This window comes from Geotrypetes seraphini, chromosome 7 (genome assembly GCF_902459505.1).
Source record: "Geotrypetes seraphini chromosome 7, aGeoSer1.1, whole genome shotgun sequence".
Lineage (NCBI taxonomy): Eukaryota > Metazoa > Chordata > Amphibia > Gymnophiona > Dermophiidae > Geotrypetes > Geotrypetes seraphini.
This window is the reverse complement of record NC_047090.1, coordinates 173044555-173062802: the sequence shown is the minus strand read 5'-3', so window position 1 is coordinate 173062802 and position 18248 is coordinate 173044555. Positions and strand designations below refer to the sequence as shown.

General features: G+C 45.9%; 1 protein-coding gene across 3 annotated transcripts in view; it reads right to left on the bottom strand.

Annotated features, from left to right (window-relative positions):
- The window catches only part of PRIMA1 (proline rich membrane anchor 1), a 94823-nt gene that overhangs the window by 27562 nt on the left and 49013 nt on the right, over positions 1-18248 (bottom strand). For all 3 annotated transcript variants that reach the window (XR_004540137.1, XM_033952327.1, XM_033952328.1), the window contains exon 3: positions 6723-6849. Coding sequence is in view for 2 of the 3 variants with exons in the window: in XM_033952327.1 (XP_033808218.1) it covers positions 6723-6849 (127 nt within the window). In the remaining variant the exon portion in view is untranslated. The remainder of the gene's footprint in view (positions 1-6722; positions 6850-18248) is intronic.

Sequence of the window (18248 nt, the reverse complement as noted above, 5' to 3'; positions counted from 1 at the left end):
TCATTGAGTTAATTGAATTTGACTTTTTTTGCTTACTAGAACTGCACATCATAAGTTTTTATTGCAAGACTATAAACTTTTATTACAGTTCCATAACTGTAGTATGGACAGTTTTGAAAGGCAGCAAAGTGCAATGAAACATTTCACAGAAGGCTGGTGTAACAACTCAGACATTCAGTCAGGTGGGCAGAACCAACACAGTGCTGCAAACAGAACAGTTCATGGACCGGGCCCTTGGTTCTCCACAAATATTCCATAGAAGCAAAGAAATATGATGGCAAATAAAGGCCAAATGGCCCATCCAGTCTGCCCATCCACAGCATTCACTATCTTCTCCCACGTTTTCTTTAATTCAGACTCAGTCTCTGTCTCCACCACCTCTACCGGGAGACTGTTCCAAACATATACCACCCTTTCTGTAAAAAAAGTATTTCCTTTGATTACTGCGGAGCTTATCGCCTCTTATCTTCATCCTCTCATTGCAGTTTCCTTTCAAATGAAAGAGACTCGACTCATGCAAATTTACATTACGTAGATATTTAAACGTCTCTATCATATCTCCCCTCTCCCGCCTTTCCTCCAAAGTATACAGATTGAGATCTTTAAGTCTGTCCCCATTCGCCTTATAATCAAATAAAAACAAATAAAAAAGAACTCCATTGTTAAATAGAATAGACCTAACCCACACAACAACACACAACGTCTTGTCTCCCATACATACGTTTGCTTAATGTTTATGTTGGTTGTAGTCAAGTCAGTATTAGAGATTAAATGTACTCCCTGACAGTTTGCGAGTGTTTTACAAGATGAGCAAAACATTCTCGCAAAACTTGTCTCGCAAACCGAGTATTTACTCGATTTGCGAGCACCCACCCTGATAACCGACATCGCTCCCCCCCCCCTGCTCGCAAACCGGCACCCCCGCCCGACCAACTTTAACTCACCCCCCCATCTGGCACCGGCATGCAGCCCACAGGATCTCCGAGAATCTCCGCGAGAGGGAGAATTAGAAGGGCTTGAGCATGCGCAGATGCATGCTCAAAGCCAGCAGAGGCAGGAAGAAGATCTTCAAGCGGCACCGGCACGTCCTATGAGCTGCGTGCCGGTGCCAGATGGGGGGGGTGAGTTAAAGTTGGTCGGGCAGGGGGTGCCTGTTCTCGTGGGGGGGGGAGGGTGCAGATTCGAGCCGGGGGGGGCCTTTGCGAGCGGTTCTCATGCCTGTGCCAGTCCGGGGGGGGGGGTGAGTTCAAGTTGGTCGGCCGGGGGGGGGGGGGGGGGAGCAGCGCCGCTGGCCTCTGGGGGGAGAACATATCAAAGCGAGTTTCCATTATTTCCTATGGGGAAACTTGCTTTGATATACAAGTATTTTGGTTTACGAGCATACTTCTGGAACGAATTATTCTCGTAAAACAAGGTACCATTGTATTATATAAACCGTAAAATGAACGAGCAGTATAACAAGATTAATAAACCATAAACAGTAGGATGCTTACCGCTGCCTACAATCGGTGATGCGTCAAAACTGTGGAAGACAATGGCGCACCGACAATCCCATGCCGACATTTGAGTGCAGGACAAATGTGCGCCACCGCTACTGCCACTTCCGCCGCTTTGAGGCCTTTCCTTTTGTGCTCTAAGGGTGTGTGTGAAGGGGAACCCCCCAACGGCCACATTAGTCCATATTATCGATTATTGCATTGGCTGGCGTTGGAAGCAAGAATACTATTTAAGTTTTCTTGTATTTGTTTTAAGCTGATTTCAGGAGAGTCTCCAATTTATTTGTCCCCTCACTTTGAATTTTATAGACCATCAAGGATTACAAGAAGTTCCAGCTTATTTACTTATCCTAAGCCAAATGGTGTCAGATATAAGACCTTTTTTGAAAGGACCTTAGCGTTTCAGGCAGGCAAACTACAATGCTGGCTCAGTGAATGTCTTGTCTTCATCAAGCCATGTCTTACTGTTCTTTTCGAAAATTAGTAAAGTCTGCTTTGTTTAATAAATTTATCACATAATTAGGTCTTTTTAACATTGTAATTACTTTTCTAACTTTTAATCCTGGTTTTATCTTATGATATGCATGTACTTCGCTGATTGTTCAGTTTCTTAAGGTGTAAACCACCTAGAACTCTTGGGTAATAGCGGTATAAAAGAATAAATTTATTATTATTATTATTATTTCCTTTTGTGCTCTAAGGGTGTATGTGAAGGGGAACCCCCCCACTACACTTAGAAGTCTTTGCGCTCCCGTTGGGGGGGGGTTTGAGGGGGAACCCCCCACTACACTGAAAACTACCCGAACAACAGAAAGAATGGAAGTTCTAAGTATAGTCTGGGGGTGTCCCCCCAGACCACCCCTCACAGCGTAAAACTGAAGGCCTCAAAGTGGCAGCGCGCATTTCTCCTGCGCTCAAATGTCGGCGCGGGATTGTCGGCGTGCCGTTGTCCTCCGCGCTTTTGACGGTGTGCCCCTACAATCGGGATGCCGTTTATAGAATTTGCCCCTAAGTGCTCATGCAGTAATTTTTTATAATGGTGGCACACCAATGGCAACATAAGCAACATGACCAGTAATTTTTTTTAAAAAACAGAAAATTGGCCGTTTTACTGCTGCGGTACAAATGGGCTTTGTGCCTTGGAAACACCTGAGTGAGGGTGAGCTCGGGCCACTTTTTACTGGAGCTTAGGGCTCCTTTTACTAAGCTGCGTTAGCGGTTTTAGCGCACGCATTTTAGCGCGCGCTAAACCCATGCTATGCGGCTAGAACTAACGCCAGCTCAATGGTGGCGTTAAGGTCTAGCGCGGGCGGCAATTTAGCGCGCGCTATTCCGCGTGTTAAAGCCCTTACGCGGCTTAGTAAAAGGAGCCCTTAGTGAAAGGACCCCCAAATTGAAACCCCACCATTCTAATTTGAAAAGAGGTCGGTTTTTTTTGTTTTTTTTTTATTTCAATTTGGAGCTTTGTTAATTTCTTACTTTTATCATGCAACAGAAAAATAATAGTTGCGCGATATTGTTTACACAAACGGTCTGAGTTATGTTCTGGTCTACAGGTATTTTGGCTGGGAGACAGTTTTAGCAGAAATGACGGATCACTTTTTGGTCTGTTTCTGGCTAATATCAAACATGAGGTGTGAGTCACGAACTGCGAATGGCCTTTTACAAGAGGCCGAAAACCTCGGGGGGATATGAAAGCATTTCAAATATGACAAGACGACTCAATTTCCCTGTTAATAAAATTCTATGGTATAAGGTAGAGAGTGACAAGGGAACAAAAATTCATCCCCACTCCCTCCCCAGAAGCAAAGATTTTTTTCCCATTCCCACCTTGACCCCGCAGAGAAGCACGTTTTCTAACCCCATCCCCTCACCAAACCCACAGTCCTAATTTTCTATCCCATCTCCCTGCTCAAAGCAGAAAGGAACGTTTAATGTTACTCTAGTCTAGCTTAATACACCACCAATCTCCTCTGTAATTAGAAACATAGAAACATAGAAAGTGACGGCAAAAAAAGGCCGAGGCCCATCGAGTCTGCCCACACCGCTGACCCCCCCTATTTAATCGCTCTCTGATGACCTTTCCCTTGTAGAGATCCGACATGAGCATCCCATCTGTTCTTAAAATCCGGCACGCTGCTGGCCTCGATCACCTGCACTGGGAGCTTATTCCAGCTGTCAAACACTCTTTCAGTGAAGAAGTATTTCCTGGTGTCGCCATGAAACTTCCCGCCCTTTATTTATTTTCAGCGGGTGTCCTCTTGTGGCGGAGGGTTCTTTAAGAAGGAAAATATCATCTTCTACCTCGATACAACCAGTGACATATTTAAACGTCTCAATCATGTCTCCTCTCTCCCTGCGTTCTTCGAGAGAGTATAGCTGCAATTTGTTCAGCCTTTCTTCGTATGATAGATCTTTAAGCCCCGAGACCATCCTGGTGGCCATCCGCTGTACCGACTCGACTCTCAGTACATCTTTTCGGTAATGTGGCCTCCAGAATTGTACGCAGTACTCCAGATGAGGCCTCACAATGGTTCTGTACAAGGGCATTAGGACGTCGGGCTTCCGACTAACAAAGCTTTTCCGGATACAACCCAGCATTTGCCTAGCCCTGGATGAGGCCTTCTCCACTTGATTGGCCGTTTTCATGTCTTCACTGATGATCACCCCCAAATCCCATTCTGCTGTAGTCCTTGCTAAGGTTTCACCATTTAATGTGTACGTTCTGTACGGATTATTGTTGCCCAGGTGCATGACCTTGCATTTGTTAGCGTTGAAGCTAAGCTGCCAGGTCGAGGACCAAAGTTCCAATAAAACCAGGTCTTGCGTCATGCTGTCGGACAGACTGCCGTTACTCACAATGTTAAATGACTCTATAAGAAAAATAAAGTCAATGCTAGCAGAAACCCGTGTCTTTTTCATAAACACACAACACGAATACACCCTGACCCAGAACAACATAAATAATTGCAAAGTAAAATTAGAAAGTTTGCGCCAAAAGACGTATGAGGAGAAACCCTAGAGCAGGGGTAGGCAATTCCGGTCCTCGAGAGCCGGAGCCAGGTCAGGTTTTCAGGATATCCACAATTAATATGTATGAGATGGAGCTGCATGCACTGCCTCCTTGAGAAGCAAATCTATCTCATGCATATTTATTGTGGATATCCTGAAAACCTAACCTGGCTCTGGCTCTTGAGGACCGGAATTGCCTACCCCTGCCCTAGAGGAAAGGAGGGAGAGGGGAGATATGATTCAGAGGTTCAAGTTTTTGAAAGGTATTAACGTAGAACAAAATCTTTTCCAGAGAAAGGAAAATGGTAAAACCAGAGGACATAATTTGAGTTTGAGGGGTGGTAGATTCAAAGGCAATGTTAGGAAATTCTACTTTACGGAGAGGATGGTGGATGCCTGGAATGCGCTCCCGAGAGAGGTGGTGGAGAGTAAAACTGTGACCCCATCATCTCTCCCAGTGACGTCGCTTTCTATGTGCGGCGCCCGGAACTGACATCAGCTGGAGAAACAACATGGTCGCGAGGTGAACAACTAAAGGTGCGGGGGAGGGGAAGGGAAGGGGTTGGCACGCGTGTGGCGAGGGGAGGATTGGGAAGAGGTGGGGTGGAGAGGCGGGGTGCCAGAACCCCCACCAGCATGGCGCCCGGGGCAAACTGCCCTCCTCTTATTATGCCCCTGCCTCTCATCCATCCAACCTTCTGTCACCTTAGATAGATATCCTCTCTAGTATTAATGGAATTATGATTATATATTTTTGTATCCAAGGCCTCTTAATGTGGTTCTCCAAATGGATATTGTCTACTTGTCCTCTCTGTATTTTATCTTTATTGTAAACCACTTACCGTATTTTTTGGTCTTTAAGACGCACCTGACCATAAGACGCACCTACGTGTAGAGGAGGAAAAAAAAAAAAGAAACAAAATTTGGTTCAGAATTTTTTTTTCTTGGTTTTTCCTCCTCTACAGGTAGGTGCGTCTGGTGATCTGGTGCGTCTGGTGGTAGTCTGGTGGTAGGCAGCCCGCAACCCCCCCCCAGTACCTATTTTAAAATGTCGGTGGTCCAGCGTGGTCTTGCCAGGAGCTTTCCCTTCTTGCTGCTGAAGAGCGGCACATAAGGCAGGAGCACAAGCTTTTCGCTTCCTGCCTGGTCCTGCGCCGCTCCGTGAATGGCTGCCATCAGTTCTCGCAAATCGCAGCCATTCACGGAGTGGCATGGGACCAGGCAGGAATTGAAAAGCTTGCACTCCTGCCTTATGCGCCGCTCTTCAGCAACAAGAAAGGAGGTAGCCATCCAGCAGGAGAGTGGAAAGCTCTTGGCAATACTGCGCTGGACCACCAGCATTTAAAAAGGTACCGGGGACGGGAAGGGTGGTGTTTATAAAATTGTATTCACTCCATAAAACGCACCCACTTTTCCACCCACTTTTTCAGGGGAAAAAAGTGTGTCTTATGGAGCAAAAAAATATGGTAGATCTGCTCCGCTTCACAGTATATTAAATAAAGCTGAAATATAAATGTTAATGCTATACCCTTTAAGGTACAAGAGTAGGGATGGACAGATGCTTCCATTTGGGATCACAAGATATCAAAAACATTTATTCATATGTGTATGCAACAGATGAATGGACCCCCACGGTCAGTATTTCAGCACTGGAAAGTGTCTTCTTCAGTAGTCTAAATTTTTTTACTGCTGCAACTCAATGTGGTACGGTATAAAACCAAACTGCCGCTCGCACCCAAACGCAGGTACAAGAATAAACTTTTTTTTGATATCTCAAGATCCCAAATGGCAGCATCTACGCTGGTTTTCAGATTGTTCTCGACGCGGGGATTGTTTTCCATTTTCGCTCTGCGCTATGTACACTTTAAGGAAAACACGGAGCGGTATCTGCCCATTTCTCGTTTCAATGGCCTCATGTAGCTCTGTGCAGGGTTAAGAGTAACAATTGTGATAACACAAGAGTTAAGGTAAAAATAAACTCAGTCCAACGTCCTCACCGTGAGGATTGAATCCAATAATTCTGCTCAATATAAATGGTTCTGGGACTATCAAGCCGAGTCTTTATTTTCCTTTTCTCTTTAGTTACCCTTATGATGTTTCTCAGTCAATTCTTTTAGCTCTCTGTATTTTTTCTTTTGACCGATATTGTTGTCAAATGTTTGAAAATTATAAATAAAGATTTAAAAAACAAAAAAAAACCCAACTCAGTCCTACCTTTTTATTGCTTTGTAGCAGATGATGACAAGTACAAAGAGGAATCCTAACGAAGCACAGCATACTGCGACGATGATCACCAAGTCTTGCCACCGGGTGTCTTCAGTAGGGCACAGAGGTTGGAGAACTATGCAATAAAAAAAAAAAAAAATCTAATCAACAGAGTAATCGCCTTGTAATTTGCCAGATCATCAGAACACAACAGGCTGGTTCATCTCTCAACAGAGCAGTGGCTTAGTAACAGGGAGGCAGGGGGGGGCGCCATCTTGATGGGGGCACTGGCATCTCTCCGCTCCCGCCCTCCATGTGATGCTCGTGCCCTCCCTTCCTCTCTGTACTTCTTTAACTCTTCGCCAGCACGAGAAACTTCTCTGGCCTGCTGCTCGTGCCGGCCTGGCTCCCCTCTGAAATCACTTCCTGGTTAAGGGGCCAGGAAGTGACATCAGAGGAAAAGCCAACGCTGGTGCAAGCAAATAGGCCAGAAAAGATGCTTGTGCTGGCAAGGATTTAAAGAGGTACGGGGGGAAGGGAGGGCGAGACATGGAATGAGCGGGGAAGCGGAGCGGAGGGCACGGGGCTGCCACTGTATCATAGGAACGTCACCAAAAATTGGCACAAATCTGTCTCCAGTCAGTTCAAGCTCCTGGATTTTATACAGTATTTGATGCCGATAATTGGGCGCCGATCTAAGATGTGCGCCCAACTGAATTGGCAAATAGAGCAATTAGCGCCCATAATGGGGTGCTGAGTGGGAAGTTTGAATTTGTGCACACACCTTGCTACATGCTAGTCTATCATAATGTGCACTCAAATTCCATAAGAAACATCCTAAAAGGGGGTGTGGCCATGTGACATGGATAGACAGGTCGGGGGTATTCCTACAATTTGCAGGTAGAGTTATTGAATATTGGAGATATTTGCCCAAATTGGGCACTGGGAGTTGCACCTGGTTTCCAGCAGGTGCAAGTCCAGGTGTTCAAATGTGGGTGCTGAAATTGGCACTCAGGGCCGTATTCTACAAACAGTGCCATGGTGGGTGGGTTAGTGAACCATAGAGAGGAGGACCCAGACCCATAAGCCACTCTAACCACTACATTTATGGTGGAAAGTGTGAGGTCACCAAAGCCCACCAAAATCCTACTATATTGCTATAAAGGTGCCACCTGCAGCCATAAGGGCTAATTGGGTGGGTATAGTAGGTTTGGCGGGAGTTTTGGAAAGCTTACCATAAAATACCCTCTAAAGGTATCCCACTGTTCTGTTGTTATGTCTGTGTGGCCAGTCCATTACAATACTGGCTCCTCCCACGCCCAAATTATTTGGATTTGGACGTTTCGAATGTGGACATTTTTACGGTGAAATTTGCAAACAAAATTAGGCGGCCAAATAGGTCATTTTCAAAAATAAAATCTGGATGTCTAGCAGTTTCGAAAATGGACCTTTCTCCGCCCCGACTTTTGAACATCTTGCGGGATATGGCCAAAGTTGGATTTAGACGCACTGTCGAAAACGGCCCTCCAAGTGTGCAAGTGGGAGCCCCACTTAAGCTCCACCTACATGCATGTCCCCTTGCATTCACACCCTAAGTTATAGAATCCTTCTCAGCATCTAACTTGCCCTTACGCGCTTCAGTGTACATTCACAGACGCACATGTTAACATTCTAGAATTTTACCACACATATGGCATTTATGTTTATACAATACTGTGATAGAATGAGAGGAAGATATAGAGAGGTTGTCTTTTTAAAGGTTTAATCCTCCTGTTTAGGCGATGGTTGCCCGCCTTTGAGGATTTCTCAACTGCGCAGAGTTTCGCTCGGGATTGTTTTTAGTTTTTGATCCACGTGTTTTTTGCATTAGGACCTTCAGGGACCCCTGAGGAAGACAGTTTTGTTGAAACACGTACCGTGTTGGGCCCACAGTCCCCCATGATTTGGGTCCTAGGTATTTCTTCATGTGGATTATTGGACTGCCCTGTCAATAAAGCCTGTATCTTGAACATCACCTTCTCCACAGTGTTTTTGTTCTCATCTTGCTACAACTTCATGTCTACAGTGCTGGCCAAATTATTATGGACCAAGGAGAACCCAGGCACCATTTAATCCCCCCCCCCCTCAATCAGAGGCATACAGCGCAAGAAAACGTACGATGGCCTACTTGCCACTCAGGCAGTGAAACTAGACCACCACCTCTCCAACCTACTGATCACAACGCCAGAGAAACTAGACCACCACCTCTCCAACCTACTGATCACAACGCCAGACCACAAAACCTTCAGAAGAGAAGCAAAAACCGTGTTATTCAGGAAATATATCAAGACAAACTAATGCCGTAAGTGATCATTTCAATCTATTCCCGGACCCTATAACTTTCCGATTAAATATCAATCTTGTATTTCTCCTGGATATGTCCAGAATGCCTCTTTTTTAATCCGCCTAGAACCACAGGGTAATGGCAGAATAAAAGCCACTAATGTAATGAGAACTTTCTGACAGTTAAAAATCAGCATAAACTCAACCGTGTTCAGCTGATGTTTACAGTATGGAATATCTGTGCTGGGAACAGGCAGTGGCGTAATGAGGGAAATTAGTGTCCGGGGCGGTGGCGCTTGTCATTGTAGCATCGTTTGCCCTCCCCCACACCCCACTCTTCCCTGCCGCTTGGGCGCCCCCCTGTCCTCCTCTTGAAAATGATCATTAGCACGAGAAGCATCTTCTACCAGCAGCTCATGCCTGCATCTGCTCTCATCCGACGTCACATCCTTGTCCCATCTCTCCCAAAACGTCCAAACTTAGACTTTAGACATCCTATCAAAAAATCCCCTCTAGGAACTCTATGAGCGTCGGGAACAACGCGGAGCATTCAGCGAGGCTCCCTGTGCTAATAACCGCTATCATGGTTTAATAAAACGGGGAGTCAATTTGAAAAACTTTTTCACAGCTTCAGAACCACTTCCTTTTAAATAAAACCTTAATTTTAAAACTTTTTGTTATGCAATTCAGTTGGCTCGAGTCATAGTGAAATCATGTTGCACCATTACTGTATTTTGTACAGGTTATTTTTTTTCGAATAAGAGTACAATGCAAATTCTTGATGATCCTGCTCAACTGGAGCTTAGATGCCCTGCAGAGGAGTTCCACAAAGCCTGTGTAGGTCAGACAGTCAAACATCCACTTTCTGTGATGGTGTGGGGAGCAGAGAATAGTTAAGCTCTGTAACGCATTGCCAGTGGTAAGCGTAGTTGGTTTTAAGAAAAGTTTGGACAAGTTCCTGGAGGAAAAGTCCATAGTCTGTTATTGAGAAAGACATGGAGGAAGCCACTGCATGCCCTGTTCGGTAGCATAGAAAATTGCTACTCCTTGGGTTTTGGTCAGGTACTAGGGACCTGGATTGGCCACCGTGAGAACGGGCTACTGGGCTTGATGGACCATTGGTCTGACCCAGTAAGGCTATTCTTATGTTTTTAATTAGCATGTATGGTCTAAGCTCGTTGCACGTTGTTGAGGGGATCTTGCGGCAGTACCAGTATTAGAAGGGTTCTTAAAAAAAGGCTACTTCCCCAAATAGAAGCTTGATATGGTGAAAACCTTGAAGAAAGAGGTCATCTTGGAACAAGACAAGGCCCACTGCCATGCTGCTAAGAAAATTAAGAACTTCTTGGCCCACAAACAAGTGAAATTCCCGGACAGCCAGGAAACAAATCAGACATGAATCCTATCGAGAATGTTTGGAAGATCTTGAAGGACTGCACAAAGAAGCCGAAGCTAAAGGAGAAACCGATACAAGAATGGGTCCACAACAAGAACATCAAAAAGTGTGCAAGGGATATGATTGAAGGCATGCCAGATTGTATAAAGGCAGCGATTAAAGGACAATTGTTATGAGTTTCATTTTAATGCATTAAACATGTTTTGTTGTTAAATTTTACACTTTTCTGTATTTTGCATTGAACCGAGTCATTTTCAATAATAAAAAAAAGAAGTAGCTTATAAAATCCTTTTTTAAAAAAATATCTTTATTCATTTTAAAACTTTCAAAAAGTGCAAAATCCATTACAATCACTTTACACTTTAGCATCACTTAATATTTCCAACAACGTATACGTCACATCTTATATCCCTCCCCCTCTTTATACATAACCAATGTTCTTGAACATAAGAAATTTGAAGATTAGCACTATATCTTTATATAATCGCTCTTGTGCAAGAAAAACTCTGTATATTGAAAATGTGAAACGGATGTCACTTCCACACCCCTTTCTATAGATTGACACTTGTCAAAAGTTTCTTCAATATTCACCAACCCTCAGAAGTGCCACCACGATACTCAAAAACATTTCATTGTTATCTGGCTTCACGCACTATATCTTCACTGGGTCCAACTTTTCTAACTGCCTTAGTTGGATTGTTTTTTAAATTTATTTTTAAACATTTTGTAAACAACCGTTTCTAAGAAACCCGTTGGGTGAAACGTGTCGGCATAGATGTCCCTACAAACTGGCCACCTGAAGGCAAAAAGTTAAAAGCTAAGTACCTTTCTTAGAAATGGTTGTTTACAAAATGTTTAAAAATAACTTTAAAAAACAATCCAACTAAGGCAGTTAGAAAAGTTGGACCCAGTGAAGATATAGGGTGTCAGGTCAAAAGCGCACCGGGACAAAGGCGCGCCCAGACAATTGAGCGTAGCGCGGAGGTGCGCGCCGCTCAAAATTACTGCTTTTAGGGCTCTGACGGGGGGCGTGGGGGGGAACCCCCTCACTTTACTTAATAGACATCGCGCCGCGTTGTGGGGGCGTTGTGGGGGTGTGGGGGGTTGTAACCCCCCACATTTTACTGAAAACTTAACTTTTTCCCTGTTTTTAGGGAAAAAGTTAAGTTTACAGTAAAATGTGGAGGGTTACAACCCCACAAACCCCCCATAACGCCGGCGCGATGTCTATTATGTAAAGTGGGGGGGGTTCCCCAACAAAAACCCCCGTCGGAGCCCCTAAAAACTGTAATTTTCTTCGGCGCGCGCCTCCATCTTGCGCTCAGTTGTCGGCACGCGCCTTTGTCTTTCGCGCCGTTGTCTATGAACCAGATATAGTGCGTGAAGCCAGATACTTGAACATAAGAAAACATCAAATATCCCCACCCACCCTGGACGTGTGTACACAAATGGGAAAATACTCTTCATGCTGCACAATAAGTTGTTAATGGCTCCCATACATCCTTAAATTTCTGGGAATGCCCCCGCTGTATGGCCAGTAACCTTTCCATTTTAAAAACACGGCATAGTGAATTCCACTAGAAATTATAATTCAGTCGATCCCAATTTTTCCAATAATTTGGCCAGCACAGTATAATGGAGCTGAATACCAGACAAACTGTGAAGCCGAGACCGTTCTCAGCTCATAGCTCTGACTGTTAGATCTTAGCCTAGGATTACCAGATTTTCCCTGCCCTGTCCCCCCTCCCCCGCTCCGCCACCAGGCAGCATCCACGCATGCATGCGATTTTGATGGGAAGCTTTTCGGAACCCGGACAAAGTTTTGAAAAGCCTTCCGAACTCCCAGACATGTCCTCGAAAAGGAGGACTTGTCTGGGGCAATCCGGACGTCTAGTAACCCTATCTTAGCCTTACTGTTAGTCCAATCCAATCCAATCCTTGACATTAGATAACCGATTCATCCCTTGAAAAGGACTCAACTCTGTAAACAAAGGGCTCCTTTTACGAAGGTGCGTTAGGGCCTTAACGCGCAGAATAGCGCGTGCTAAAATGCCACGCACGCTAGCCACTACCGCCTCCTCTTCAGCAGGCGGTAGTTTTTCGGGTGTAGCGCGCGTTAATCTGGTGCGTGCGCCAAAAACGCTAGCGCACCTTTGTAAATGGAGCCCAAAACTTCTTGAGTTCAACTAGAAAATAAGATCGTTTCTATCCTACAATCATCGTGAAATGGAAGAATCAAGCAGAGATTTTTGAAATAAATGTTTTTTTTAACATTTTTCGAAAGGTTGTTAATCGAGATAGTAACCGAATCTCTGAAGGAAGCTCATTCCAAATTTTTGCAGATAAGAATAAACTACTCTAGAAACAAGCTAGGGCGGTGGTTCCCAAACCTGGCCAGTAGAGAGTTGCGCGGGGACAGAAATCCCACCCGTCCCTGCCAAAATCCCACCCGTCCCCACGAGGAATCCCTCCGTCCCCACCCGTCCCCGCGAGGAATCCCCTCCGTCCCCACCCGTCCCCGCGAGAAATCCCCTCCGTCCCCACCCATCCTCGCGAGGAATCCCCTCCGTCACCATCCTTCCCTATAAACTTCAGAAATAGTTATTTTATTTAATTATGCTACTGAATTAAAGGCTCTGGTAGAGACCCATTTACAAATAAGCAAAGAGACTTTATTAATTTGGAAATATTAATTGGGAAGAATACATACTTTGTAAATGGGTTTCTACCAGAACCTCTAATGTAAATATAAAATATAAATACTCAGCTGATGAGAACCCACAAACTGTCAGCTGAGGACTTCCTTTGCAGTTGGCCGGGGGTCCCTTTTGCCAAGCTTAGCAGGCAGCAGTAGCGTCCCTGAGTCACAGATGCTGGCACCTCAGTGGCTCATGGATGCTGCCAGCGACTGCTGCGTTTGGTGGAGGGGAGTTCTGGCCATCTCTAGAGGAGGTCCTCTGCTGGCGGTGCTTGGGGATCCCCACCAGTCCCAGCAAGGGTCAACAAGTACTTCAACACTGTAGAAATAAAACCAGAAATGCATTTCCTTTTCTTTTGAACACAAAACAAAGACATCTGCCATATACATTTCCCAAAGCTAACATATTTTAGTCAATAAATTCAATTTTTTATCTTCGTTGTCTGGAGACTTATTTTTCCATAAAGTTGGTCCCAGTTTCTTTTTTCCGCTTTCCCATCTTCTCTACATTCTTCTGTTGCTGTCCATTGATTTCCCCTACCATGGTCCAGCATTTATCTCTTTCTCATCTTTCATGCCTGCCCACCAGCCCCATGCCCAACATTTCTCCTTCTATCACCCCTCTCCAACACTATGCCACATCTCTCCCTCCATTCCCTTCACCACTGTCCAATATTCCTCCCTCTTGCATCCCTTTCAATCTGTCCCATTGTTCCCTTGCCACATTTCTCACGCTCATCTTTTTCTTCCCTATCACATTCTGTACCTTCCTCCCTACGACCAAAAATTCTCCTCTTTCTTCCATTTGCCGTGTGTGTGCCGTGAGGGAGGTCTGGTGCCCCAGAGTAAGAGCAGGGGTGCCCACACTTTATGGGCTTGCGAGCTACTTTATAAAGACTAAGTCAAAATGATCTACCAACAATAAAATTTAAAAAAAACACAAAGCACAATGAAAGGCAGAGAAAATGTTAATTATTCATATTCCGGGTTTTTTCAAAGAGGTCACGGCAGATGACTCTATGCAATGTCACCTCGGTAACAAAATACAAAAATAGACAAATACACCCCCTCCCTTTTTACTAAACCACAATAGTAGGTTTTAGCACAGGGAGTTACGCTGAATGCCTCGCGCTGCTCTCAATGCTCATAGGCTTCCTGCGCTAAAAAACGATATTGCGGTTTAGTAAAAGGGAGCCATAGTGCAAAATATAGACAGCAGATATAAATTCTCAAAACAGACACATTTTGATCACTAAATTGAAAATAAAATCATTTTTCCTACCTTTGCTGTTTGGTGATTTCATGAGTCTCTGGTTGCACTTTCTTCTTCTGACTGTGCATCCAATCTTTCTTCCTTTCTTTCAGCCTCCTGTATGTTTCCTCTCCTCCAGACCTCATTCTCTCCCCCAACTTTTTCTTTCTGTCTCCCTGTTCCCCCTTCTTTCTGTCTCCCTGTCTGCCCCCTTTCTTTCTTTCTCCGTGCCCTCCCCCAAGCCACTCGGTTTGCTGCCACCGCCATTGGGGAATAGCCCCCAAGTCACTGCTGTCCCAAGCTTTCCCTGCAGAAGCGACGCGCTGACCAGCATTCCGCTCCCTGATGTCAATTCTGACGTAGGAGAGGAAGTTCCGGGCCAACAAGGCATTTCTCCTCATTCCATCCAGCCTGAGCTCCATCTCTCCTTGATCCAGCATTTCCCTTCTGTGTTTGTCAGAATTACCATTCCACCTATTTTCCAGCATCACCCTTCTTTGTGTCCATCTCACCTATATCCCTATCTCACCACTTTTTCAGAATCTTCATTTGTCTCTGTCCTTGTCTTTACCCCATGTTCACCATTTGCCCTTTCAATGTCTTTATCTCCCCCCCCCCCCACTTTTTCAGCATTACTTCTATGTCTCTATTTCACCTCCTCTTCATGTCCCCTTTGTATCTCTATCCTTATTCAGTAGGTCCTGCTTACTCTTTCTCTTCTTTGTGTCACTATCTCCATTTTCAGCTTTCCCCCTTTTCCTTTGTTACTGCACCCGGTAGCCAGAATCTTTCCACCCTCCCTCCACTCCGGCCCAGCCCAGTATGAAATATTTCCTTTTGTTTCCCTCCCCTCTCTCTTTCTCTCTCTCTTCTCCTCCCTCACCCACGAGTCCTGCATCTGGCCCTCTCCTTTCTACCTGCACCTGGCAACACCCCCCTGCTCCGCGGCTCTCTTCAGCAACTCGTCAGCAGCGGTGATCAAGACAAGCTGCCGACATCGAGGCCTTCCCTCTACGAGTCCCGTCTTTGTGGAAAAAGGAAGTTGAAACAAGCGGGACTCGCAGAGGGTAGGCCACGACATCAGAAGCTTGTGTCGATCGCTGCTGCTGAGTTGCCGAAGAGAGTCGCGGAGCAGGGGGTGTGGCCGGAAGCAGGTAGAAGGGAGAGGGAGATAGGAAGGCTGTAGAAGCTCCGGAGCATGACACTGACCCCGGCCAGGATGATTTCTTTTTCAGGCGTGCAGCTTACAAGTCCGGCGTCGCAGCGGGAAATAGCCATGCTGAGCAGTGAGCTCAGCACGTACACAGATGAAAGCCTTGCTTGTTGATTGGTCCGGCGGCATGGCGGGGCGGGGCCGCCAGACCAATTAGCAAGCAAGGCTTTCATCTGTGTACGTGCTGAGCTCACTGCTCAGCATGGCTATTTCCTGCCGCGACGCCGGACTTGTAAGCTGCACGCCTGCATCGCCAGAATTTAGGTAGGCTGTTTTCATCCCCGTGGGAGTCCCGTGGGTCAGAGGGGCATCCCCGTGGGAGTCCCGTGGGCCAGGGGGGGAACCCGCGGGATCCCCGCGATCCCCGTTCCCGTGCAGACCTCTACTGGCCAGTCAGGTTTTCAGGATATCCAGAATTAGGGTTACCAGACACTTTGGCCAGGTTTTGAAAATTCTCCTCAAATCGCGTTGGGCAGGGAGGAAGTCCGCGCATGCACGTATGCCACACAGTGACATTACGCGCATTTGTAACGTCATCATGTGGCATCCATGTGTGCATGGACTTCCTCCCCGTCCGACAATAACAGGCAGCGGGGGAGGTGGCTAGGGTGGGACTGGGGGGCGGGATTAGGGCATTACAGGGCAGGGATGGGTAGAACTGGGCGGACCTGGGGGGAGGATCTAGGGGGGAGTCTGGATTTTCCGATTGGAAAATCTGGCAACCCTATCCAGAATGAATATTCGTGAGAGAGATTTGCATTTGGTGGAAGCAATTCATGCAAATCTCTCTCGCGAATATTCATTCTGGATATCCTGAAAGCCTTGCTGGCTGAGGTACCTTCAGGACCAGGTTTGCGAATCACTGAGGCAGGTCAAAGCCATCTAAACCAGGGATCTCAAAGTCCCTCCTTGAGGGCCGCAATCCAGTCAGGTTTTCAGGATTTCCCCAATGAATATGCATTGAAAGCAGTGCATGCATATAGATCTCATGCATATTCATAGGGGAAATCCTGAAAACCCTACTGGATTGCGCCCTCAAGGAGGGACTTTGAGACCCCTGATCTAAACAGTTACACAGTTTTGCTTATGTGCTCACTTTGTATATTTAAACAAGAAAAATGATTTCGTTTAAGAGAGCTGCCAAAGCTCACTGTAAAACAGTACCACTCTATCATGTCCATGGAACCTGCCAGGACCAATTTGGTTTTCAGTATATCTTCTCTGAAAATCCTTGTATTTCTTCCACGGTGTGAAAACATAATTCATTCACATTTCAAGTTTCAAGTTTATTAAAAGATTTTATAAATCGCTTATCCCAATTTCTAAGCGGTTTACATTATATAATTACATAAAAACAAGTATTACTTTGGGGTATACCGTATTTTCACGCATATAACGTGCGCGTTATACATGATTTTTACAAACCGAGTATAACCATGCGCGTTATATTCGTGAGCGCGTTATCCCTTTTTTTTTACATAGTTCCCCCCCCCCCGACGTCCGATTCACCCCGCAGGACCGCACGCACCCCCACCCCGAAGGACCGCTCGCGCTTGAACACGCACCCGCACCCCCATCCGGAAAGACCGCTCGCACCCCTACAGCCTCCCCACCCCCCACCCCCATCATGTAGAAGCTGCCTACCGTCGTCCTGCTGCTTCTTCTACCGGCGGTCCTGCCCCTTCTCTTAGCCCTGCGTCTACGCTGCTTCCTCTTCCGGCGGTCCCGCCCTTTCTCTGACGTCAGAAGCACAAACTCCAGTCACCCTGCTTATGTGATCCAGATCTTGCTTCAGTTAGTGAGACCTGTGGCCCTAGTGTTGGGCTACCAGATGCCCGGATTTCCTTTTGAGGACACGTTCGGGGCTCCGGACGGCTTTTCAAAACCCAGCTGGCACACTGCGATGCCACAGGGCCGACACGTCCTGATGCTAATCTTGTGCACTGCGAGATCAACATCAGGACTTGCTGACCCGATGACCATATATTTTGAATGTTGCTTGCACTGGTGGCTTTAGGACAGGGAGGAAGAGTGGTGTGGCACAGCAGGTAACTTGAGGTTGGTGGAACAGGGTGGGGGTGCAGACGCAGGGATGATTTGCTGGCATTTTCAGGGGTAAATGTACACTTAACACATATAGGAAGAAATTCAATAAATGGCGCTGAAAACTCATTGTCAAAAAACGGAGCGCTTAATGCTATTCTATACAGAGAACAGGCCCTTTATAGCACAGCATTCAGCGTGGATTTGGAACCTAACTTTTAGACACTCCGGGTGTGAATGCAAGGGGATGAACATGTGGGTGGGGCATAGGTGGGACTCCCACTTACACACGTGGAGGGGTATTTTCGAAAGGACGTATAAGTACGAATTTGGACGTTTTGGGAAAGACGTCCAGAAATCCAGTCAAGAAAATGTCCATTTTCAAAACAGCAAGACATCTATCTCTAAAAAAAAAAAAAAAAATTCACCCATCTAGACATTTTGGCCCTTAGTACATCTATCTTTTTTGACCATTTTCAAATACAAATAGGTCCAAATGAGAAACACACAAACACAAGCAATTGGGACGTCTAAGCAGCCAGCATTCTTAGCAAACTGGCCATAGAAACAGCAGAGCAGAGCGGAGGAACACTCTAGGGCAGTGTTTTTCA